The 27,186-nt window shown below is 39.4% G+C and overlaps 1 protein-coding gene across 1 annotated transcript in view; it reads left to right on the top strand.

Annotated features, from left to right (window-relative positions):
- The window catches only part of skor2 (SKI family transcriptional corepressor 2), a 117,093-nt gene that overhangs the window by 48,539 nt on the left and 41,368 nt on the right, over window positions 1-27,186 (top strand). Inside the window, exon 3 of the mRNA XM_067574831.1 lies at window positions 15,561-15,706. Within this exon, the coding sequence (XP_067430932.1) occupies window positions 15,685-15,706 (22 nt within the window). The 5' untranslated portion in view covers window positions 15,561-15,684. The remainder of the gene's footprint in view (window positions 1-15,560; window positions 15,707-27,186) is intronic.

The raw sequence follows: 27,186 nt of genomic DNA, 5'->3' as shown, positions 1-27,186 counted from the left end.
GAACACTCATACATATGGGGCAAAGGCTATTAAAGGAGAGAGACTGGGGATGAGAGAGTCACACTAGTTTTCGTCTTTCATCTCTGCTCTCTATCTATCCCTAAATCCACCCATTTCTCAATTAGGAAATGAAAACTGCGATTGTCTTAAGAGGTGAAAGATTACTCTCTGACCCTGATGTGCATCATAGGGTAATTCACAACAGAATACCCCACTTTTACCATAATTAAGAAAATTCAATTCACTTATGACTTTTAAACCATCTTATCGATCTTCAGCTTTTTGCAGTTCTCTACTTTTGGAGACAAATACTCTTCTGATATAACTTCTACAACTAAGACAAAGTCGTAGAGTGTATTAATGTTAAAAGCTTTATGAATGTTAGAGTGCATTAATGGTATAAGGTCTGGCCTTAGTAATACATTGGAAAATTAGACTGATGCTTTTTTCCAGTTGGTTAGTCTGCTTTTCCGAGCCATGAGTTTAAAATGGAAGTTCTTGGGTTTTGCAGGTACTGTACAACTTTTGACAAATTGTGAATCTCTATAGAATAAGCAGCGGGTAAAACTGAAAGTTACTGTTTTTTTTGTTTTTTTTTTAAAGTTGTATATTGATGAATACAAGCGTACAAGAACTATTTCCTTTTGTTCCTTCCTTCTTCTGTTGCACATCCTCCAGAAGACAAACACTCTATTATTTAAACCTGTCAGCTGCACAGAAGAGAGGAAGTCAACTTTTCTTTTCTTCTTTTGAATTAATAAATGAAAATAAAATCAGTGTATGTGTGTGCATGTGTGTATGTGTGCAGTACTACAGCAGGAGAGGTCTGGTGCTCCGTATGTTCCATTTGCCCCCCTATGGAGCATAGAGCCCCTCCATCACCCATCATCTCCTCTACACACACACAGACACACACACACACACTTATACTTCTACACTTGTGAGGACCTTCATTGACATAGTGCATTCTAACCAGGCCTGAGTGTAAACTTACTCCTTACTCCTCTCTAAAACAGTTGTCTTTATTTTTTTTAAAAAAGTCCTCCATCTAAATGTCTCAAACTCAGATTGGTTCTCACATAGGTAGAAGTACAGCACAGGGGCACGTGGAGTGTTCATGGAGTGTACACCCACACACACAAACAAAAGGTGTATGTACACATGCTTGCACACATTAAGAAACTACAAGAAATACTCTCCCTGTTTCCATTTCTGCTTCCATTATTGGCCCTTAAAGTTCTTTATCCAGTGTTTCTCCTTGTCAACAAAACACCTGAGATCCAGAGATGCTGTTTTATTAGCAAAATCTGTCCGTCATGGTCACCATTTAGCTTAGTGTGAAAATCGGACTGTTCATTCCCTCCTTTGCCTTAATACTTTTGTCCTTTGCCAACATAGGACCATTTTTCATGACCTCAAGTTTATTCTTTGCATTGTTCTCTTGCATATTTATTCTATTCCACTTTTGGGACTTTTAAACATCAAATAGTTCCTAAAATATCTTACATTTGTATATCTTATAAAGAGAAGATACTGTATGTAGATTCGAACCAATGCTAAGAGAAAGCCTAGAGAAAATAATGTGAATCTATATGTGTGTGTGTGTGTGTGTGTGTGTGTGTGTGTGTGTGTGTGTGTGTGTGTGTGTGTGTGTGTGTGTGTGTGTGTGTATGAGAGGTGGTCAGAAGCCAGAAGTGGTTAGGGGAACAGTGGCCTTCTCATCCCCAGCGGCTGAAAGAGCCAATGATAGCCTTTCTGCTGCTGCTTAGCTGATAACACATAGCACCACCACCTAATGTCCTCTCTCCTCTCTCTCACACTTTCCCCCTTCACCATCTCACTTTACTATCAACACTCGCTCACTTACTTTCTCTCCCTTCTCTCTACTTATCTGTCTCGCTCTCCATTTATTTCCCCCCGGCTTTCTCTCTGTCTCTCTGCTGCTCTTGTCTGCAGGAATGAATCAGACGTAAGAGGCCAAACAAGATTTTCAACCCATTGCTTTTGATTAAGTGACTTAACACAGAGGTCTGCAGCCCGGCAATATCACTAATGGTCCGAAGAAAGAGAGATAGTGTTTGGGGGAAATGGAGAGAGACAGAAAGGGAGGGTAGGGGAGAGAGAGAGAAAGACAGACGTGGGCCAAATCTCCCACAAGTAGTACCATTATCCCCGGGTAAAGGAGAAAGTGATTATGAACTTAAAAGGAGCTTTGCGCTCATAGCTTTCTCCACAGCAAGTTTAGTTGGAGAATTACGATTAAGCCGGATTTAGATTCACGCAAATGCCTTTTTACACAGGAGGAGGCAGGAGGGGAGAAGAGAAGCCTTTATATGGCATAGTGAGCGTAAAAAGACGAACAATAGTAGCACCATGCTGTCAGCACACACTTCATTGTTGTATGTTGGTTTAAAGAGGACTCATTTTCATTAACAATCATGATCCAGTGCTCACATTTTCCTAAAAACAGAAGCATGTAGTTTCCAATCAGAAATCACCTGGCAAGCACCTATATTGTTATCCTGCTTTAAAACAAATTGATTTATATAATGGATTAAAGTATATGTGAGCCATCCCAGTGAGGAATTGTAAAAGTTCATAAACAGATGAGCGTTTTCTAAATTCCCTTTTGGGGTTTTACAAGCCGATAGTTAATTCTTCAAATATTGCTTTTATGGAAATGCAAAACATATGTCGCTACTTATCTGATTTCCAGCAGGATATCAAAACAATTTGGGATATGATCTCAGTGATGACAGGATGTACTTAAAGCATGCCCAAAAAACACGGAAAAGACATTTTTATAATCATTTGTTTCCTTTAGGTTGCCTTTGGATGATTATTTCAAAACTAGGATTTTTTGATGTCGTAAACACATACCAACACTTTCATGTTTTTGTTATGTTATCCGTTAAAGGATCGGCTCGGTCCAATAACTTATCAGAGAAGATATTTGCTTTGTTATTAACCCTCTCAAATTGTTTTTCTACACGTAGCAGACAGGTTTTCCTTTAATTCTGGATGAAAAAGCTTCAGTTTGTATGTTGCTGTCATCACAATCAACCTAAAATAAAATTTAAAGTAATGCGGTTCCAGGATCATAAATGTTTGGGAGAATGTTTTACCATGTCGGAGGCATCACTCACAGGATCAAGGGACAAAAATGTCAGATTTGGGGACGTGATGAGATTCGAAAGACACCGGTGAGACATGAAGTGACATATGAAGACCATTACAGGAGTTTGGCTGCTGTGAATTGCATCGCTTAAATGAGGCAACATACTGAAAATGAATTTAGTTGCCTAAATTTCACTGTTATTGCTTTGTGCACCAGTCACAGTTTCCAAGAAACTTAAGTATTCTCCTGGTGAGGTGTGTTTATGCACGTGTTGTGAACAAGCATACATGTGTGAATTTGCTTCCACCTGCATGTATGTTTGTGTATATGTGAGTTTTGTGTGTGTGCGTGTGTTCCTCTCTGCACATTAGCGGTAATTATAGTCAGTAATAACCCTAACGAGGAGAGAGGGACAGGCTGCGTTCAGAGCAGCAATTACAAGTTAATCAGCTACCATGTTGTTGGGAGTAATTAGGCAACGCTGTGAAGAGGATTTAGATCTTGGATATTTACTGCTGCAGTGTGGGAGAAGGTGTGGCATGTCATGAGATAGAGAGTGTGTGTGTGTGTGTGTATCAAGTCAGCTCTGAAGCCTACAATCGAATCTGTTGAAAACTGTTACTCATCCAGTTTGTGCTATAAAGATTAATAATGGCAAGAGTGAATGTTAAACTTTTTTTTCCTTACTTTCTGTCTTCTTGGATAAGAAGCTAAAGTTTGATTAGTGTTTGACTGATTTTATCGTAATGCTGTTTCATAGTGCCCTCTGGCAGAAGAATCCATTTTGTCTGCATAAAGGTCTCAAACGTTGTAAAATGATGGGGGAGTTATGGGTAAAACTAGATTACGTGGAGATCTTTGGGGTGTTTTCTTAATTGTTTTACTTTGGGTTATTACATCTACAGGTCACGGTGTTGCTTGCATTCAAAAACTGCAAGCTTCCCAGGTTGGCACTGTGAGTAAGGGCAATCTGAGCTAAACTTTATTAGCTTTGTAGCAAGAGAGCGGAGGTTTATTTATAAAAGAGTTAAATAAATGAATGGGATTGGACTCAACTTTGATAGAAAATGTGTCCCTCCTTTTGGATGCCATCCATACTACTGACCCTACAGGTGACTGTTTAATTCATGTATGCCCCGAAACAGGCCATGCCAACATCACTGATGTTTAATATGGAAATCCACAAATCGGTGACTTTTGTGGAGTCGTTGTGAATAAGGAAGCTTGGCTTTAAAATTTGAAAATTACATTTAAAATTTGTGAAAATACAAACGTGGTGTAAAGATGCTGGCTCAGCTTTGAACAATGACAGGACGAGTGCGACTTAACAAGCCATTGCGAGGTAATTCCCATTTCTCAATTATAAAACGACTGTTCATTTTGAAAAAGACTGAAAAAAAGAAAAAAATTAAAATCAAATGTTTAAATTCTGATGCCAACAGAGGTGACGGGAGCTGGCTAGAGTCAGTCCACCGCCAAACGCTGCGGCCGTACTGTACACTGCTGTGTCAAGCTAATTAGGTGTTAACGTGTCTTGGCGTTGATTGTGTGTGAGGCCTTTAATTGTTTGACAGGGAGGAGGAAACTGCGATTCAGCTCCCTGCCAAGTGCCATTTAGGCTGAGGTGCTAATAGCAGGGGTCTGACACTGATACACATACTTTAATTGTATGTTGTGTTAATGAGACGCAGGGGAAAGAAGGAGGGAGGAGGGGTGAGAGAGAGAGACAGACAGACAGAGAGAGAGAAAAGGAGAGAAAGAGACAGACAGAGATCAGCCAATGACCTGTGTGATACAGAGAGACTGTTCTGACAGCTCATTGCCCAGTCCTGTCAACCCTGCTGTGTGTGTTTGTGTGTACGTGGGAGTGTGCATATGTGCGTGTGGCATTGAGGTGCACATATTCTAAAGCGTGTGATTAGCTAATAACACACACTAAAATTATGCATCAAATTACCATATTGAACGTGTTTGTGTGTATGCATTTGTGGCAAGATTCTTTTCATTCAGTAATATTTTCTTAGCCATTTAATGACAAAACTATTGGACAATATGGACAACCCATATAGACAAAATGACTGTTACTACTACTGGTAATTACTAATTATATGTTATAATAATGACATTTACTGAATTATTTAAAAATAACACAATCCTGTAATTTTCCCTGTTTTAAAAATGTGTAAAATTGTTTAGAATTTTTAAACGTTAAATAAATAAATTAACAATAAAATAAATGAATACACTAATTTGGGACATGTCTACAGCATGTGTATGAGATTGGCAGGTGAGCTCTCCCAACTGTTACAAGCATCACCAGGATTAGGAGTACAAGTACCTCAAAACTACACTGGAGAAAAGTATGAGTAAATGTTACTTTCCACCAAAAATAAAAGTAACTACATTTACTCAAATACTGCTCTTAAGTACAGGTTGAGGTACTTATACTTTACCATTACAGTTCTCCATTTCAGGATTTTACTCCACTACATTTATTTGATAGCTGTAGTTACTTTTCAGATCAGGATTTAACATACAAAACATATAATCAGCTTCATATACTGAACTACCAAAGAGATATGTAGAATTAGCTTAACCTCAACAACAATAAAATGCTGCTAACATGTCTGTAATAATTCAATAGTATAATATCTATAATATATAGTGCTCTGAAAGTGGCCACTCTGCATAGTGAGTACTTTATATATAATATATTAGTATACTTCCTTATACTTAAATTAGTTTTACTTGCAGTGGAGTATTTTTACACTGTGGTATCACTACTTTCACTTAAGTAAAGGATCTAAATGCTTTTTTCACCACTAATAAATACTAAATAAAATATTACATTGAAGTAAACCATGCCCTGCACAGATAGAAGAGTGCACTAAGTTGAGCATATCTTCCCATTTACTGTTCATTCAGCTATTTTCGGTGCCTACATCATCTTCCTACATATTTATAACTCAGGTAAGAGGGCAAGAATCAACTGAGTTAAATAAGCCAGTCTACAATTTCCATAAATGTACATTCTCAAATATAAGAGTGAGTGTATGAGCAAAATTTAACTAATTCTCATCATTCAGCCAGACATCATAAATATGAGGCAAGATCTTTCAATGTTTTTGTTATGATATAATTATATGGCTGGACTGTATACTTTACTGAGTAATGATTTCCCACCCTAATGAGAAACTATTAATATTGGTACCATTTAATAAAAGAAGATGTTAAGCTGACAACTATCATTAAAGGCAAACAATAATCCGCTTTATTTTTATACCAGCAATCAATTTGTCATTGAGTGTCAAGTTTTTCCAATTTGTTTTGACATACATCTGTTTTAAGAGTAAGTGTGTGTGTGTGTTTGGGTGGAGCTGGTAATGCAAAGAATCTGTCACATAGCGTGCTATCAGAGATGTCAGTAAAAGTGTGTGCGTGCACGCGTGTGTGTCAGGGTAAATGATGGAGGAGGGTTGGATTGACCTCCTAATTACTGCAGCAGTGATGGGAGGAGAGACGCGAGGCCAGAGGTTAATAGCTGGGTTGTCGGACAACAAGCCCGAGCAGGGGAGAGGGGGCGGGAGATAGAAGAAGGAGGAGGCGAGGGATGAGCAAGAGAGAGAGAAGAGGAGGGTAACAGACAGAGAGAGGGTGAAAGAGTGAGGAGAGAGCAGAGAGGAGAAGAACGAATGTGGGTGTAATGAGGAGATGGAGGATAAGAGAATAGAGAAAAAGGAAGGAAGTTGAACAAAGGATGAGAGGATTAAAATGGAAGGTGAGAGGATATAGGGGAAAGGAAGATGAGTAAGAAAGAGAAGAGGAAGGAGTTTCCAGATTTGAATAAAGTACTGACAGACTGCATTTCCCACACCCTCACCTCTCTGAATAGCTGAAAGAAGATGTTTTCAATAGCTTGTTTAATGGTAAACCCGTAATCGTTCACATCTCTTTCATGGTGAGGCAAAGTTTCTTAAATTTAGCTTTCAGAGATTTCAAGAAGTCAAAAAAAAGTTCTTGGTTGGAAACAACCATGAGCCATTTCCATCCATCCCAACACATCTAAACTTTTCAAGCAAATATGTTGTTTGTCTTTGTTTTCTGATCCTCTTCCTCTATATGGTTAAAGTTTGATTAAGTTAAAGCAAATAAACCAACTCTGTTAAGGTTAGGGAAAGATTATGGTCAAAAACCAACCAACCGGGTGAGGAATGGGATGCGAACACTGATTTCCAGTGTCTGCATTGGATGCTTTGTACACCCAACATGCACTTGACAATCAGAGTCACTATTTGCCAGAAGAGGTCTGTCAAGAAAACTTTAATATGGGTTCAAAGTATTTGAACAAATAACACTGTCAATTCAAGCAGCTGCATCAAGCACCAAGTACTGTTTTTCTTTACCTTGTATCTTTTTGAACTTGGCATACTATACAAATCTTTAAAGTTGACCTTGTGAAAGCTTCCTGTCCTTCTCCTGAATGGTGAACAAGCCGCTTAAGAGCTTCACCTGTCATGAGATTTTTTGCTAGAGTCAAAAGGCCTTGAGAGAAAAATCCTCATGCTGCGATTGAGAGTCTTTATCTAGGCCATGTTACCAGAGCAAACATTGTAGTTAACCACTGGTGACTAAAAAATCACAATTAATTTAGACAAGCCCCCTCCAAAATAAAAGCAATTCCCCCTCTGTGTGCGTCTGGTACAGTTTGTCTGTTGCCTGGAGCACTGAGAGGCGATTAGAGAGCCAGAAAAAGGGGGTTAGAAGACAGAACCTCATCAGGAATATGGAACGGCTCTCTGAGACAGACAGAGACACACCAAGTGACACGCATAACCCAATTAAAACAGGAGCAAATGAAAATGCAAAAGACTGAATGGGAATGGGCTAGGGACAAATAAATCTGCTGTGTTTAGGGCTGGGTACTGAAAAACAATAGTGATTCCTACAGATTCAAGTGTTACTTCACTGTGAGGTATCAAAGACGTTACAGTGTTGGATTCCTGGATGTCTGACAGTTTGTGGGTATTTCAACAGAGGAAATAATTTGAGCTCAGTCTATTTCTAAAAGAAAGTGACATGTACAGATGGATGGGCCACTACAAGCTGCCAGAACAGTTTCAATGCTCTGTGGCACAGATTCTTAAGGAACTCTGGGGGGTTGAACACCATTCTTCTGAGATATTCCCTCATTTAGTGTTTTGATAATGATGTTAGAAAGCGCAGTCTACCATGTTGCTCCAAAATCTCCCATAAGTGTTCAATTAGGTTAAGATCTGGGGACTTCAAACCATTCTGTGACCCATCGTGTCTTGTGGCAGCATCTGCATTAAGTTTCTCCACTCATTTATTCAGCTTTTTCTTTGAATTTGTGTGTTTGTATCATACTACTTGAATGGCTGAGAATCTTCAAAAACACAACCAGGTAAAAAAAATAATCTTAAATAATCTGTTTCATTTGTTTATGCATGATTAATACAGTCATTTTATGCAAAGATGTATGCATTAAGTAAATGCACATGCTCATAGCTCTCCAGATGGTTGAGGTACATCTCCAGAAGCAGGCCTTGGAGAACGAGGGAGCTGAGTGCCTAGCTGAAGGGCTCTTTCAAGGAAATTCCCAAAGCTAAAATATCATTCACTGGTAGATGGCTTGAAGTGATTTTCAGTTTCCATGAACAAATTATTGATTTATTTGTTTATTTATCTACTGCTTGTTAATGAGGGAATATCAGATTTTTAAAAAAAATCAAAAATACAAAAATCCAGGTAAACTTTGACAAACAGTGTTGTCTTACAACAGAATAACGTTTGGGAGCACAGGGATATGAAATCAAAATTTAAACATCTGTTAAATGTAACAATCTGCTCCTTTTACAAAATCCTGGTATTTTAATGTAATGTAAATAATGTAAATTTCTATTTGCGTAACATTCAAACAGTTTCAACAGTTTACATCTGACACTTTTCATGACAAAAATTGCAACTTTAACAGATGTGTAATACTTTTCAAAGTTTTCAATAAACAATCACATTAATAACTTGGTGATGCTGCTATGCTTATCTTTATTGCATTTTTCATTAAAGTTACAAAGCATGTTAAAATAACAATAAATAAATGTCAGTAAGATAAACAGGAAAAAAGACACTTCCAGATATAATTGTAATTGAAAGCAAAATAATATGGCTAATATAATGACAACAAAATTGGTCCGAACTAATTAAATTAAAGCCTGTTAAGGCTTTTTTTGTTTGTTTATTTGTTTGCTTTTTTTTTTAACATTTCAAGTAATTTAATAAAATGCTGCTTTACCAGTCTATGCTCCTTAGGCAGGGTGCCCCAAAATACTTTATCTTTTGAAACAACAAAAATAACAATTATGTTTTGCCCTGGGACAACAGCTCGTAAAAAGATAGCAGTAAATGTGTAGGGGGACCCATACAGGAAACAAGGTCCCACCACTCGTTTCACACCTCGGCCTGGAGTCTGAGAGAGAAGTGAAGTGAGAGCACTGCGGAGTCTGATTGTAAACATTATGGAAACACTGATGGTGGTGTTCATGTTTGTAATTAATTACCCTGATTGATTCCGACTGCAGCTTGCTTTTGAGTGGCATTTCATCATGATGTTCTTTAGTTAATACCCCCACTCCCCGCTAATAAGGCAACAATTAAAACAGTCATTTGCATCTAACATTATACCCTCTATTAACTAGCGAGGGAAAAACTTAGCTGAAGGGGGCAGAGGTTGCCGAGAAAAGACACAAAACAAAAATTGTGTGTGTGTGTGCTTCTTGTGAACATACTCGAATGCAGTTGCATACACAAAATAACCTTGCAAGCCCACACACACACAAGGGAAGAAGTGGTCTTGTGCACACACTCAGACTTGCACACATTTCCCTTTGCACTGCCTAACTGATTTATGGGAAATGTGACTGCCAGTTCCATGACCCTGCGACGGTACTCCGTGTCCGACCCTTGGTACCCCAAAATACACACACACACACACACACACATAAACACTCTCTCTCACACACAAACACACACAAGCAGGCGCCCAGCCATCACTCGTAGGAATATGAGTTGCCACGCCAAAGAATGGGGGTCCACAGGCTGTCCTTGGGGCTGATTGGCTGAGAGTTGTCAAACGATCACGGCAGCGGCGAGCAGGGGGCCCCTCTCCCCCCTAAAATCAATTTCAATCAACGTGGAGACGCAATATTATCAAATGTCAAGTCCACCGCGGCCCTCGGCCCTGTGCCGCAGCAAAAAATTATTCCTGACAGCCACTTGGCGACTTAATTAAGTGCAAAAAAAGGACCGGGATAGTGGAGGGGAGGAGGCCATGGTGAAAAGGAGAGGAGGAGGGAGGGGTGAGGAGGGGATTAAGAATCAAAATACCTCAATTGGTCAGTTGGTCTTTTTGTTTGGTTGACTGGTCGTATTGACAAGGCCTCAGAATGATAGCCTCACAGGGGAGCAGTCAGGGGGAGAGGGAGGGATGGAGGGAAGGAGGAGGGAGAAGGCTTGAAAGATAGGAGATGGAGAATGGGGTGAAAGAGAGGAGGAACATAGGGTAGAATCGTGAAAGACAGAGATGAGACAGAGGTGAGGTTATGGATGGACAGGATGTTAGCATGGGGAGAAAAAGATGGACAGGATGAAGAGAAAAGACAAAGTTAGGGATGGAGAGAAGGAGTTGTGGGTGGAGAGGGAGGATGTAGCAAGGGATTGTGAGAGGAAGAGAAAAAAAGATGGATGGTTGAGTGAGGGATACAGGAAGAGGAATAGGGAGTGAGTGCTAGTTTATTGACAAGGATCTCCCTCCACACACACACACACACACACACACACACACACACACACACACACACACACACACACACACACACACACATACACTCCCTCCCATCCTGGCTCTCTTGATATTGAAATGATTCCTTGGGAAATAAATCACATTTCGATTGGCTGGTAATTGCAGGGGATCGATCAACACGTTCTGCTCGGCTCTCTCAGGGATTTTCTTTTTTTATCCACAACACACACATGCACACACACACACACAAGCACACACACGGGATGCGGATGGGGACCTTGAACCTCAAGGGAGAACTGATACCTGATTGGGCGAATCAGTAAACATGAGCCGCTGATTGTTCCTATGCAGATTAATATGATGGGTGAGGTGGGTGGAAAAATAGGAGGAGAGACCGATTTGGAGAAAGAAAGGAAAGAAAAAAGAAAGGAATGTCACCGACTAAATGTACTAACATAATGTCTCACAGACTTATACACTGGAATAAATTCATAGCAACATGAAGCATAAGATCAGAAATATAAGTACTACAGTATTTATCGTATCATAACCACAGTGTTATTTCCCACGTGGACGTCTCACCTTTCAAAATGCTGTTAGATTTAGTCTCCTTTTGCTCGACACACTGCAGAAGTACTAGGCTGATTCATGAATGAGTAATTTTGATCAATTCTGCAATCAGTCAGCAGTTAGAGGCCCATCTCCCTCATGTTAAAGTATGATTTATAAATGGCTAGAGGTCGTTATGACGCCACAGGCGCTTTATCAGGCTAAATGAGAATGGCCTTTCTACTCATGTTCTCTGTATGACAGGGACAAGCAGGTTGTCAATACAGAAATGACCCCGCTGTAGGGCTGAAAAGACACACACACACACATTCGAACACATACACACAAATGCACACAGGAACCACATGCCTGTTTGTACACATACAATAATACAGATGGAAACATAAACAACTGCAGGCTGACATATGCCAACACACACACACACACTCAAATGCAGAAAAAAATCCAAAAGAGAAGAAAAGTTACACTTGGGCATTGACCTCAAACACACAACCACTTCACATATTCACGTACACACACATACAGATACACACCCAGGCGTTGGATCAGTCAATACACACATTGATCACAGTCTGATTTACAGAAGCAGCAAGTATTGTAAACAGCGGCATGGATTTTTCTGTTTCCATAAAATACATACACAATTTATTCACCTTTTAGAGGCAAATCAATGTGGTTCTCTGGATGTAGAACAAATTTCTTTCACATACAGTATAAAAAAAAAAAAAACAGACAGGGCTGTTATTCAAGCATACTGTAAAGCTGGAGAAAAGCTGCTGTTGAATTGTGAAAGATGTTGTCAAGGCTTTAGGATTTATTTACACAGCTGGAAACAGCTGATTGACGGGACTTTTAGTACTCAGAAGAGGTAAATGTAAGTCTCAAATATATGAAAACACCAGAATATACGAAAACGTATGTAAACTTATAGAAAAGTTATGGCTTTGGATGGAACTCACAAATGATGTTGCCATTGCTGATAGCAGCGTCAGATCAGAAAACACTTCTAAGTGTCATTTTAAAGGGCAGTTACAAACAACACATTTTGTTGTTTAATTTGTAGGACTTAAAATAACAAAAAACAGACATGTATGATGTGGTTCAATGTGCCATGTGGATTTCTTACTTTAACTTTATCACTGTAAGCCCCTCGATAAACATGCTGAAGGTAAACATTAAATAAATAATGATGTAATATCGTCAACAACAACTTCATACATTTAAAACAGTCTTCAGAGATTAATATTTACTAAATGGTAAATGGACTGCTCTTATATAGCACCATTCTAGTCTTCCCACCACTCAAAGCGCTTTACGCTGCATGCCAACATTCACCCATTCACACACACATTCATACACTGATGGCACTGATGGCTACCATGCAAGGTGCCAACCTGCTCATCAGGAGGGGAATCTAATGCATTCACACACACTCACACACCGATGGCACAGCCATCGGGAGCAATTTGGGGTTCAGTGCTCAAAATGACTGCTTTGAGAGCAATTCCAATTTCAGCTCATACCTGGTTGCGGTAGCTAACAAGGAGTGTGGTAATTGTTATCACTTTGGTGGCTCAGTGGTCAGCACTGTCACAACACAAGATCGTCATAGTTTTAATTTCCAAGTCCAACCCTGGATGTCTACTGTGATAAGGCCTGGCTCACAGTTGGTGTTCCAGTTCATCCAAAACATGTTGGATGGGCTTCCAGGGCTCTTAAGGCCTGGACACACCAGGATTTAAAACTGAAATTTTGTGGAGAATTCCATTTACTCCAATGGAATTGCTGCCATCCCTTTAACTTAAACTTTGGTGAACTTTGACCTGCAAATTTGCACCATCGACAGCATTAACAGCAAGCCGCCTTGACAGTGTTAACCTTTGAAAAGGTGGAGAGCCAAAGTGGCGGACGCTATCATAACTTATTAACTGTGTTGCACCATTCACTTTTATTTAACCTCCTCTATCAAAGGAGGTTAAATACTGCTCCACAAAAGAGACATGGTTGCAGACCATTATGAGACAGGACTTGATCATACGAATACTTTTTTGGAACAAACTTTGTGAAGTTATTGTCCCATTAGTGTCCAAGTGAAGCTAATGAGTTACCTTGGGGAGCTTTATTAAATTAAAATGCTAGGGATTAAGGGTCTTTCACAAAGTTGGAAACTTTCTGTCAATTAGAATTTGGGTTGACTTAATCAGAAGTACATGTTCACATATGTTTGGACAGATAATATATGTGCAGCCCCATGTTGAGCAAGGCACTAATATTGACAGAGATAAGGATGTCATTCATTCAATCATTCCCATCTCCAGCATTAATTTCATGTCAGATGTACTGTATAAGTGCTCATCTCTGCCCAAAATGTTGTAAAATCTCAGCTTGCACTGAGCCTTTGGGAGTTTTTGGACAAGAGCTTTTTTGAATTATTTTTCCACTTCTTTGTTTTGTAGACTCAACCTAAATGAGAGAGAGAGGTGAAGTGAAAAAAAAATAGACATCTTCGTTATTTGTCCATTTGTATTTATGTGTTGCTCTATGTGATACCAAGTTTGGAAGCTTGTATCAAACACACACACACACACGCACACACACACACAAACACATACACACCTAAGGGTGCTTTGTGTAAATAAGCGTACCTTCACCCCTGTAGGGAGGTCAGAACACCCATCTATCTAGCCCTGCCTAGGGTCATCATACACACACACACGCACACACATACACAGTTTCCCTCATTCACGCAGTCTTTTTCCTTTTTCTGTTTTCTCTCTTCCTCAGAAACACACACACACACACATTCACACACCTCGTCCACCCTGCAGCCATCATTTAGTGGTTTGTGTTCAGAAAGTGTTTTGGATGTGTAACACTAGAGATGACACGGGAAGACACAGGAAGACAGAACACTGTCCAGAGGTCACTGTGTGTGTGTGTGTCTTTGTGTGTGTGTCTTTGTGTGTGTGTCCTAATGTTTCAAGCCACAGAGGTGGCAAACACCTGCGGAGTGCAGCTCATGCTGCTCACCCTTTAATGTCTTTGTCTCCTGTACACTAACACACACACGTACACACACTAAATGTAGGATTCAGAGGAGCTTTATGTTGGTTTATTTTATACCACAACAGCCCTACAACCGCATCTGTCTGTCACTGAGTCACTCACTGACTGACTGACTGTGTGGTGAAAGTACACCATTGGTTGGTCGAAGCCAGCTGAAGGCCACCAAAGCTAAGTATCCCAGAATGCATTTCGCAAGTGACAGCTATGGCGGAGATTAAGCTGTTGTAATTTTCTCAGTAGGACTGTTATATTTATGTTACTTTACTAAATTTTAATATTTTTTCAGGTGAGAAAGTAACGATTTAGATTGTGGTCAGTTTATCCAAAAAAACACCTGTTTGAGAAGAGAGGGTCTGTGCGCTGTCACCAGTGTAACTTCCTGTCAATTTCCACATGTTACATGCATCAAGTGTCTTTTCCAAATAAGCACTTCTGTGTTCATGGTAAATAAAATAAAAGCAATAAAACAAATACATTTATGAATACATTTACTTTACACACATGAAACACACTGTGTTTGGGTCATTTACACTCAGCATTAATGATTAACTTGATAGTTACTGGATTAAAACTATTTTTTGGGTTGCGGGTAAGGGAAATAATATATAAAACATATAAAAAATAGACTAAATCTTAACTCAGCCCTTCTTACAACAACACCATATAGTCTACACCCAAAATCTGGTGCAATGTATTTCAAGTATTTTTAATGTGTTTCCTATGTGTACAGCACCCTGAGTTACAACTATTGTATGAAAAGTGCTTTACAAATAAATAAACTTAAACATATAAACAAACATCTTAAAAATGCTGCAATGTCCACGTCTGATGGTAACCAGGCAACGTACAAATTAAAAGCCCTCTAGCATTTCACACATGGTCCAGCCATATACTGGGTTTTGACCTAGTCTTGTTTTAATTGATGAGAGAATTGAAAAGGATTTTTGTAGTGTTGTAAAACTCTCTCTCCCCCTCTCTCTCTCTCTCCAGAGAGGTTGCAGTACTCTCTTCCTGCAAGCAGACCTCTCGTCACCCTCTCTGATGATTCCTAATGTTTAGGGAGGGACTGTAGCAGAGAGAAAATAGAGTTTGGGATGGATGGACAGACGGCAGGATGGGGGGAGCGCAGCAGAGAGGTAAGAGGGAGAGTGCAGAGGTAAGACAGCATCTTCATTTAGACATGGTGACAATGGTAATGATTTCTTCACTTTGTTAAATAATATTACATGTCCGGTCCAAAAAGAAAAGCCAGAAAGTTATTTAAACTCTTAAAGCCCTCTTATTTACTGGTGGGTCAGTTGTTACAAAGTCATGATGTGCAGCTCAAACTCAACTGTATTTGTTATCGTAAAGGAGATTCCAAAGAGACCAAATATGCTCAGCTGAATTTTGGGGAAATGTGCAAAAATTGTTTTTTAAATTTTCACACACTGTAAACATATAGCCTCAGTGAAGAAGAGGTAATTCTGACAAGGTTCTAATGGTTTATTATTTTGTATATATGTGAGCTGAACTAAATAATGGAACTGTGAGTGTAACAGATTCTTTTAGGTTCATCAAACCCAAAAAAAATGTATTAAAACGTATGAAAATAGTTGTACCTGCTGCATGTCCTCTCCTCCTCTGTTACTCCCCGTTAGGATTCTTAGTGATTTTCTTGATAAAGTAGTTTTTTGTTTTTGTTTGTTTTGTTGAGTTTTTCCTTATTCATACACTATATTGCTGTTGAGACTTTAAAGGAGGATGTTATATGCTCTACAGATTATAAAATCCTCTGGGACAAATGTGATTTATTATATAAATAAACAATAATAAATACTACAATTGCAATAGATCAAGGTATAAATAGTGAGAAACTTTCCACATTTCAATGACGCATTTTGGGGAAAAGCACTGATACCACACGTCTATACACCTGCATACATACATTTGCATAAACACAATTCATACATGTGTACATATATAGATGCATAAATACACTCATAAAGATAAATCCGTAAATTTTAACCACAACATAAAATAAGTATATTGTGGTTATGAGGCATTAGCAGTTGTATTTACCATCCTGACCATCACTTAACAGCGCTCACTTTTTGTGTGAGTGTCCGTGTGTGTATGTACATATTTGCGGGCGTGTTAAAAAGCTTTTAGTGGGACAGAGACTGAGCAATTCCTCTTCTCTAACTGTCAGAGAGACCTCATCTCATCTCTGATTGTTGTTTTCTGGTTCTGGCAAACACACACATGCACGCACACACAAACACACACACACACACCTCGAGAGTGCAGGTCCCTCCTGGTTTGCCCTCACTGCACACAACCACCCTCCGGCCCCCGCCCTCACACTCCTTTTATGTTCTTAAATATTGATAAGTAGCTTTGCAACATTAATATCTTAGATGGCTTACAAGAACACTTAAATAAAATCTCACTCGTCCCCCTCTTCCTCCCCCTCGCTCCCCCTCCATCCCTCCCTCTCCTCCAGCCTCTCACTTGTTTTTCATTTCTGTAATGCGTTTGTCTGTTTGGGAAGTGTGTGTGTACATGGGGGGGGGGGGGGGGGGGGGGGACAAGAGGATTATAGGGAGTGTGTGTGTGTCTGTGCATGCTTGTATAATGAAAATGGGTACTTCTTTCACTTTACAGACATTTTTACATAAAATTGTACAAAAAAAGAGACAATATGGTGTGATGTGTTTTATTGGAAAATATAGTCAAAAACATAAACTATAGTTGTTTCTCATTAGCTGACAAGTGTTTGTTAAAATTGTTTACTTGGACATTGTAAACATACTGTAGTTCTGGTCTAAACTTGTAAATAAAAATGCATTCTACTCAACTCTATCTATGAGTTCAACTGACTACAAGCAAACTTTAAAGGAACAAACGCTGCTTTGGTAAGTAGTCATTATATAAGCATGATAATGCACTGCAAGTTGTCTCAATACAGAAAATAATGAACTCACCAATAAGGCTGCAACTAATGGTTATTTTCATTATTGGATAACCTGCTGATTTTTTTCTCATTTATTATAGTGGTAAGAGGTAAGTCTATAAAATGTCAGAAAATAGTAAAAAATGCACATCACAATTGTTTTAATCCCAATGTGATATTATTTGATAATATTGCATTTGGCTTAAAAATTTGTCTCGTCCAACTAACAGTCCAAAACCCAAAGACAGCCAGTTGACTGTGACTAATAAAAGAAGAAATTTAGAAGCTGGAACCAGAGAATGTTTGGCATTTTTGCTTGAAAAACAACTTTAAAGATGAATCAGTTATCAAAATAGTTGCAGATTACTTTTGGTTGACCGACTAATTTATTAATCAACCATTTTCAACTCAAATAAAACATTTTTGCACCTTTTTTATTAGAATTATATTTGATTTCACACTTTAAAACAGACATCAAAGTTAGTGTGAAATGGGTTCAGCACTGCTTTTGGTTGTTCAGAACATATACTGTACATTTACAGATCAGTTCACCAATCTTGAGCACTGGTGCAGGCTAATAAGAAGAAATGCCAGTTACATGTGAATACTGTCTTTTATCCTTCATATGTCCACATGTTCTTGAATTTAAGTGTAAAAAATGTGAATGCCTTTTAAGAGAGCAATGTTGATATCCAGGTGAGATTCTGGTGTTTTCTTAATTCTTTGAACGATTCATTCATGTCACTCTGAACAAAGAGTGAGTGTGAGAGAATACACAGACAAAGAGATGAAGATGGGGAGATTAAGCTGAGGCTCATTCAACTAGAACCTGCTGTGAGAAAACCTCAACATAATCCCATTTAAGAAGCAGAGAGAAACTCATTTAACTTACGAGGGATGACGTTGACTTGTTAACACTCAACCAACAGTACAGAGTGTTTAAGAGTGTGCATGTACATGTGTGTGTGTGTTTCTGGTATGCGGCTTGACAAGATTTAACCCCACTGAGGTCCTGAAAGGCTGATAGAGAGTTTTAAAGGGATTAGAACAGGATTAGGGACCAACTGGGAGGGATTAGCTCCCAGACTCTCTTATAGCTGCTCACATAGCAGATACCAGAAACACAATGTCTGTGACACACACATGTGAGCATGCATAGCGTCACACACATTGACCTCTGAGCAGTGCATTGTTTTCATCTCCTCATCAACATCTCCTCAAACATCCAAGAATGTTCTCTGCAGAGGAAAATGTGGTGTGTCTGTGTGTATGTGTGTGTTTGTGAATGAGAAAGAAAGAGATAGAGGGAGAGTGGACATTTACAAAACGTTCACATAACAGAGTGGTGAAGTGGATGGGGTTGTTTCAGAGGAAGTGTCCTCATTTTTATCCATAGGTTTTAGGCGAGATTCATTTGGACAAACGTCAGATGTACAAGACTAGGTCCATAACAACTTTCAAAGAGAAGACAACTCCAAGTCCCAAGAAGCACTGCAGTAATGAACATCCAATCTTTTAGCATTCTGTTGCTGCCCTGCTAACAGCGGAGGCTGAGGTTCAAATAACTCTCTAACTGCATGAATTCAAACAAAACAAAAAAAACATTCTTAAAATGCCAAGCTACCACATCTACATCGCAACAGGCCATGAGACTCATGGATATTTTTTATTAGGCTATGTCAGGATAAAGCTCTTGCAATACATCATCTCGTTTTCAAGGGCATTTTGGTGCCATTTAATGTACCAAATGGATAGAAGAAAATTGATTTCCCAAGTACAAAAATGATAAACATTTGCTGTAACAAAACCAATGACCCTGGTAACAGAAACAAAGAACATAAAATCATGAAAATGAAGAAGGTAAACATACAGAGGAAAGTGTAAAAGGCCTTGAAACAAAAACAAATACCAGATACAAAGAAAGGACTGTTTTTTACTGAAATGTACTGACTTGTCTTGAGAAATTTATATGGCTTACTAAGGACATACTGAATATTACACCAAACTTTTCCTATTGCTGAAGATCACTTTACTTAGCTTTAGTCAACTTTTCAGTGCATTAACTTCAAAGTCAAATCACTCTTAACAGACGTGTCTAAAAATAATCTCAAAAACACTTCACATCTTGGGTATTATGTGAATACACACACACATGCACACACAGACAAAAAAAGGCCCTCTTGACCGTGTGTTTAGGCTACCCGAGCGCAGCCTCTTCCTTCAACAAGACAAATATTTGGTCCAGAGCGTTTGCTACTTGTGTGTGTGTGTATGTGTGTGTCGCAGGGCAGTTTTTCCGGGGGAAGCCAAATGGAGAAGAGTGATAGGCCGACGTACGGCGAGGTTCATCAAAGTCACGGCGCGCGACGGCACTCATTTTTCATTGGCTGAGGGGTCTTGCGCACCTGCAACCTGCAGCAGCCAGCCCACCTGAGAGAGAGAGAGAGGGAGAGAGAGGGAGGGAGGGAGAGGAACGAGAGAAAGAAAGATGACAGAGAAATAGAGTAAGAAACAAACATGAGGTAGAGTTGCTGGAAGAGACCAAGAGCATGAGGGAGGGAAGGAGGGAGGGAAAGGGAGACGCTGGTCGTTGGGACAGTTTGAACGACAGCGTTCTCCCTTTTACATTTCACACCCGGACGCTCCTCGCACTGCCGGGGGAGGAGGCAGGGAGGAGGTGTGTGTGGTGTGGGTTGTTTTGCTCAAGGGAGAAAGATGGGGAGATACATTCTGAGGATGTTATTATTATACGTTTACCTTGTTTTTGGCTCACAGGGGGACTAAAAAAAGACACACACACTCACACACATATCCACAAATGTCAACATACACACACTAGCATTCACACACACATACAAACAGACATGCAGTCAAACCCATGAAACCTTGAAGTTCACTTTTTGAAACCAAATAGATGTTATCCATGAGGGAGATGTTTTCAGACTAGATGAGACACTTATGTATATAATATATTCCAAATATATTCACTTTAAGAATATTTTTTGAGCACAGTCCTGGCTGCCCTTGTTAAAGGCCTGTACTGTAAAAGTCATAAGGTCACTGTGTATTATTAAATAAATCAGAATAATTCTGTCTCCTCTTTAATGGGGGTAAGGTCTCCAATGCTTAAGCATCTTAAACTTTCAACTGTTGAAAGGTTTCAGATTTATTTTCACATGAAAAGGGTAATTATGTCAAACTGAACTTCACCTCAGCTGCCAAGATGTTTTCTTTAGCTCTTACCAACTATGGATTTTAAAGAAACCCCTGAGTTAGTCAAACTTATTTGGAGGAGAAACCAAAGAAAAATGCAAACTGATGACCCAAATTGTTTGTTGTAAACATCTATAACAGTTCTATCTATAACAGTTTTTTCAAAGACCAACCTACTTGTTCAGCTTTGACCTAAAGAACTTGCTTTAGTTCAGTAGCATCGTTTTCCTGTGCAATGAGGGATTTTTAAGTATTAAGACATTTCAAGTATGGTCACATTCATTTTTACCACCAAATAAAGTGGTCAGTCTGACTGCTCGTGTTTCTTGCCCTGTCAGACTTCTTTTGTAGCAATTTCTCCTTGCTCCCAAATCTCAGCAGTGACTTTGGTGGGTACAGTATCATCATAACTCATAGAAATGAAGACCAAAATTGTGAAAATAAGATGTAATAAACTGAAATTATTCTGTAATCTCCCCTGACCATCACCCCCTAAATAACTGCAAATATCTATCACAAATATCAAATTACATTACTTGATTAGAATATTTGAAATGGTCCAGAGAACTGAACATGTTGCTTTTAGAAAATGTCTTTGGAGAAGGAAATGGAAGACATAGCAAGAGTAAGAAATTAGTCCTAATGTTGGTTTGCATCTACCAACCAATCAGAAACAAGTGCTTTCTGTAACTATGTTATACAGAATGTTATATTAGGTCAAATGTTTCTTCAAATGCCTTTTTCCACAACAAGTTTAAAAAGTAAGTGAAACACCAACAGTAATTCAGTGTGTGTGTGTGTGTGTGTGTGTGTGTGTGTGTGTGTGTGTGTGTGTGTGTGTGTGTGATGGAGGGGGTGTTACCTGCAGCAGGTTGAGGTCATCATAACCGTGTGATGTCCATCGCGCCTGTCAGCACACGTTTGATTGTACACACATCTCGTCGTTGCCCCCGGCCACAGAAACCCAGCGTCTGTCCGCTATACTACACGCTATACTGGACCCATCACTCAGCCACTGTCACACAGACACACACACTTACAGAGACACGCACGTGCAGGTAAAGACACATATAAATAGACACAATGTGACAGAAACACATACTCACACACACATGGTCCAGCAGACACACATATCACTTACACACTCCCTCCTGCTGCTTGGGTTCAAGCATACACACTCTCACTCACTCACAACAGACGGCTTACACTGGAAATGAAGCTAATCCATCACCTGGAACACACACACACACACACACACACACACACACACACACACACACACACACGGCAGGCATCGTCACCTTCACAGCTCACCTATTATCATTGTGACATCCATGCCTGCTGGACACTGTAGCTGCTGTGATGAATTCATAAATGCACACACACAGACACATGTGCGCACACTCTCGTGCATGTATGTGACTTCATGCACAAGCACTGTGAACAAACCCAAAGAAATGTAAAATGGCTGTTTTGTTTGTTTATTGAAGGTCCCAAGATAGCACATACAGTACAGTATCATTGTACAGTGCTTTCTTTCTATTGTTGCCGTTTGTGTAGAGTACAGTAGTGTGTCTTTATTTCATGTCTGTCATTCAGAAATCCATCCATGCCTGTACCTTTACATTATTTCACTGTAAAGGTGATGAACAAACGTCAAAAGCACAACATACTTACACACACACACACACACAGCTTTTGCCTTTTTCACAGCAGACATAAAAACATGTCATAGCAGGAAAAGCACAGCAGTGGCGGAAGAATTATCCAGATCCTCTGAGAAAAGGTAGGAATACACAGTGCAAAAATAGTCATTTACCAGAAACAGTCATGCATTCAAAATTTCACTTAAAGAATAGGTTGAGATTCAAGTCTTGCTTAATACAATACCAACATGCCCATATGTAGGCTATTGTGACAAAACTGTTAGAAATCAGGGACAAACTCCACAGTCCTCGTTCCGTGGAGGGATACGCTGTGGTAATGACATACAGGTTTGGTGCCTGGACAAAACACCAGTACCTATTAAACCTGCATGCAACTGTCAGGACAAAGATACCCACTAACTTAAACTGCTCTAGCCTCATGTTCGCTTCAACAAAACTTTTTGCACCGGGCAAGGATTGTGGATTTTGTCCCTCATTTCTTATTGTGGAGTCGCAGTAGCCAGAGTGCAGAGGAGGAATGATTGCAGCGACTTTTGACCAACTTTTTAACATATATATGACCTTTTGTATCCAAACTTATCCATTTAGTAAAAGCACATAAGTATTGTCAATGAAATAAATTGAAAATATAGATAAGTACCAATTATGCAGAACAGCCCCTTTCATAGTGTCATATTATTATTTATATATTATTATATTTGATTGTTATTACAGCATTTTAATACGTTAGCAAACTAATCAATATGTAATGTATGTTACATCTTAATCTGTAAATTAACTAGTTACTACAGCCGTTACATTAAGTGAAGTGAAAAGGATACTTCCATCTAAAATGCAGTGAAGTAAAAATATAAAGTAGCCTAAAATGAAATTACTCAATACTGAATTACAGTGCGTACTTTGATCATTGAAGCATGGGTGTAATTATGAATATTAATAATGGCTGCATTTCATTTTGACGTTTCACTGCCAGGGCCCTGCTGGATCACATGCATGAGTTACCGGGACAACTAAAAGAAACAATAAACTACAATAACAAAGAAATAATGTTATTAGTTTCACCTGTGCTTCTCCGTCTATGATAAGTCAAATTATCTACTGAGAAAAAAGCCTAAAATTCATCCAAATGAAAACTCTTTTGCATCTACAAAGGAAGCACTGCCCAGAGCTGTGACTGATGCAAAGCTCACACCAAAATTATCCCCCCAAAACAACAACAAGAAAACAAAATTCCACGGAGAGTCACTGGCGTGCATGTTTGACAAATGCTCGCCGGCAGCGCTGCAGTCTCGTCCAGCAGCTCGTTGAAGGCTACAGCAGCGTAGTTTCATGGCTCTCTTGTTACTGGGCTGTAAATTCAGCGGATGGCTCCTGTCTCTGTGTATTGATCCGCTCCGTCACCTTGAACCTCAGTATTGACACATGGGGTGACGCTGAGCGGGGAAAAGCGGCAATTTACCGACCCTCAATTATGACATTCATAGATGATGTCACAACAGGGGCACAGTGCTTTGGGACACACACACACACACACACACGTAGTTCGTCAAGGGATTGAATCCATTTATTTGAGCTTTGTGCACCAGAACACGCACTCAAACACGCACCAAGCAAAGGCTATACCCTAAACAGCACTTAATGGCACCCTGTGAGCTTGTGTGTGATTCTGTGTGTGTCTTCTGTGCACACATCAAGTATCTATGATCGGGTGTGTGTGTATGTGTGTGTATCACCTCTGACAGCCTATCTAATGTCTGCTGTCCTCTTGTTCCCCAGACAGATGGTTCACTGGACCATGTCATTAGCAGAATACAGTTGGCCATTATAATGTCATATTCAATACCACATATTAATAGTTCAATAGCATGAGGCAAAACATTCTCCGCTCCCCGCTGAAACCTCCAGCTCTGTATCTATCCTCTAGTAAGGCCAGGCGTAACAGTTAAAGCCATGTAATTACTGTGTGACAGTCAGATGCAAAGTATTTTTAATCTCCCACTTAATATTGTTTGCTGCATATTAGTAACAACAAAGCTACTCAACTGCAGCCTAGAGCTCAATCAGTCAGATTTGTGACTGGGAACAACTCTTTAGGGAAAAAAGGAAAAGATATTAAAAACATTCTGTCCATTCCCTCAGCAGTGACCAGCTGTCCTTAAGCAATCAGCACAACTATTGCTCCAGTGAATATGGGGTTCCTGGGGTCTGTATGTGTATCTCCAAGAGAGAGCAAGATTAGGGAAAATGTCATGCTTCTCGTGCATTTTCTGCAGATTTTACGATCAACAGTGTTGCTAGAGTTTACGACAGGACAGCTAATGTCCGTCAGAGTTAAGTTAACACTTTGAGGAAGTTTTAAAAGACACACCAGAGCTTGACAGGAAATAGTCATTAATGATGCTTATTATTGATTATAAAAATTGGGTTCAGCATCTCAAATGTCAGAACTCACTTCCTTTCTCTGTTTTGTATCTTTATAAATTGAATTCTTTGGGTTTTGGCCTGTTGGTTGGACAAACAAGCGATTTGAAGATGTCACTTTGGGCTCTGGGAAACTGTGATGGGCATGTTTCGCTTTATATATATATATAAATATATATATATATATTTTTATATTCAAAAATCATTAGTTGCTGCACTAGTGTAAAGTAGAAATATCTTTTCAATGTTTGACTTTCAAGCATATATAACATATTTAAAGCTCAAAATATATACAGCATCCATCCACGGTCTACCAGAATTTCAAAAAGAGCAAATGACTTTGCTTTTGTGGCCATCCGCTTGCGTTAAAATAATTATGATCTTTCAATGACCCAACTTTTGGTCCTGACCTTCACATGAAGTACACTGCTATATTACATTACAAATGGATTTCAAATTGAAGCCATATCACATGTCACATATCTGATTCAGTAAGTAGTGGCCAGGGGCCATCCAGCCATCGTTAATACTGTATTCACAATCCATTGATGAGATCATGAAAAACAGTGTGTGTGTGTCTGTTTGCCCTCCTAAGACTCACCCCTGCATGTACTGACACTCATAAACACACACACACACACAGAAACAGAGATACACTCCCGTGGGCCTGAGTGCTCTCAGTGTTGACCGTTGAGGATGTGGGTCAGAATAAGAGGGCAAAGAGAGAGAGGCTCTTAACAGCCCACACAGATGGGCCATAGTCACACACACACACAAACACACACTCTGGGAGGTCAGGGTTCACCTGGAGAAGGTCTGGTCACCGTCCATCCATCAGTTTTATTACTGAGCCATGTCAAAACAGAAAGTGGACCAGAGATGCATGATACAAACAGATTGTTGAATTGGAAAAAAAGCGGACAAGGGGAGGCTTTTAAGACATATTAGGTTCAGAATCTGTCATAACTATTCTAGTAACAAAGAAACAAATTACTGTAAATACAGCTCTTTAAATCCAGTCGTGCCGTTCGACTTTTTCTTTTCTTTCAGAAATGGAATGGTCAATCAAAATTTTCCCACATACCTCATTCAATCACATTCAGTCACGCTTCTTTTTTAGCTGACATCAGAATATTTAACTAATATATCACCTATAGTTTAATATAATCTCTAGTGCGATGAATACACCAATCTCTTCAAGGAATGTTCCAATTTCAACAGCAGAAAAGAGTTTCTTTTGTGTCCTTTTAGTTCAGATCTTATTTAGAGGCACTTCATGCAAATCAGTTGAACTGCGGCTGGGCTTGTTCACATCTATTATCTTAGTAAATATCCTGCTAAATAAAAAAATTGTGCACCCCTGATGGTAATTAGCAACAGGTTTATTAAATATCCTCCTAAGCTGGCTAAATATGAAAAAGTTGTTAACGTTTGTACATGATGAACTGTACAAATAGTGATAACAGCATACGTTTTTGGACGCTTCCTCCTTAAAGACATCTATGATGTTCCGCTCAGTTGTACATATGAAAAGTGGCAGATAGTTGTGTAAGAATGAAAATAGAGAGCTTTAGAGCTGTCATCGGTTTGTTACTGTTAAAGGTGCAGTGTGTAGGATTTAGTGGCATCTAGCAGTGAGGTTGCAGATTGCAACAAACTGAATACCTGCATCACTGGTGGCTACCATATATTGATGAAATATTCCTTGCGCATTGTTCCAATTAGATAAAATACAACAAATATACTGTCAAGTAGTTTAAACTGTAACAGTGAGCCATGGTTTGTTATGGTATGAGTTGCTTGCTGACCCTTAGTCACAAGTACAAGTAAGTGCGATGGACTGAAAAGTAAAATAAAGTTTAAGAAAATGGAAATTTAGATGCACTTTGTATGTGCACTTAGTCTCTGTGTTTATCTTTGCGTGTTTGAGTGAGTTCATGCATCATATATACTTTAGAATGAGGTCTCAAACTGTGTGTGTCTGTGTCCATCTGTCTGTCACACCTGGCATTAGGCATTTTTGAGTGGAGTGTGTGTGTGTGTGTGTGTGTGTGTCAGGCTTTCCCCTTATTTCCCAGAGTTTTCCCACGAGGGAACAGCGGCCATTTTGTCCTGTCACTCCCCTGTGATTTTTTTCCCTCCTCGCCTGTCCAATAATGACAGTTTAATTTGCCAACCAATTACACCTGAGCGGTATTTAAATGAGCCAATCAGGACGGCTGACAGGATGACTAGTCGCTCCAGTTAGCACTCAGACTCAGAGGTCGATTTACTCTCGGACTCACTTAGTGATACTGTTTGTACTGTTTGGAGGCCTGAGGTACCAACAGTATTCTATTCTGCTCTACTGAAATATTCATATCTTTTTAGCAAATATATC

The sequence above is a fragment of the Thunnus thynnus genome, chromosome 19, assembly GCF_963924715.1.
Source record: "Thunnus thynnus chromosome 19, fThuThy2.1, whole genome shotgun sequence".
NCBI classification, from domain to species: domain Eukaryota; kingdom Metazoa; phylum Chordata; class Actinopteri; order Scombriformes; family Scombridae; genus Thunnus; species Thunnus thynnus.
The sequence above is the reverse complement of the archived record's forward strand: the minus strand, read 5'-3'. Positions and strand labels throughout refer to the sequence as shown.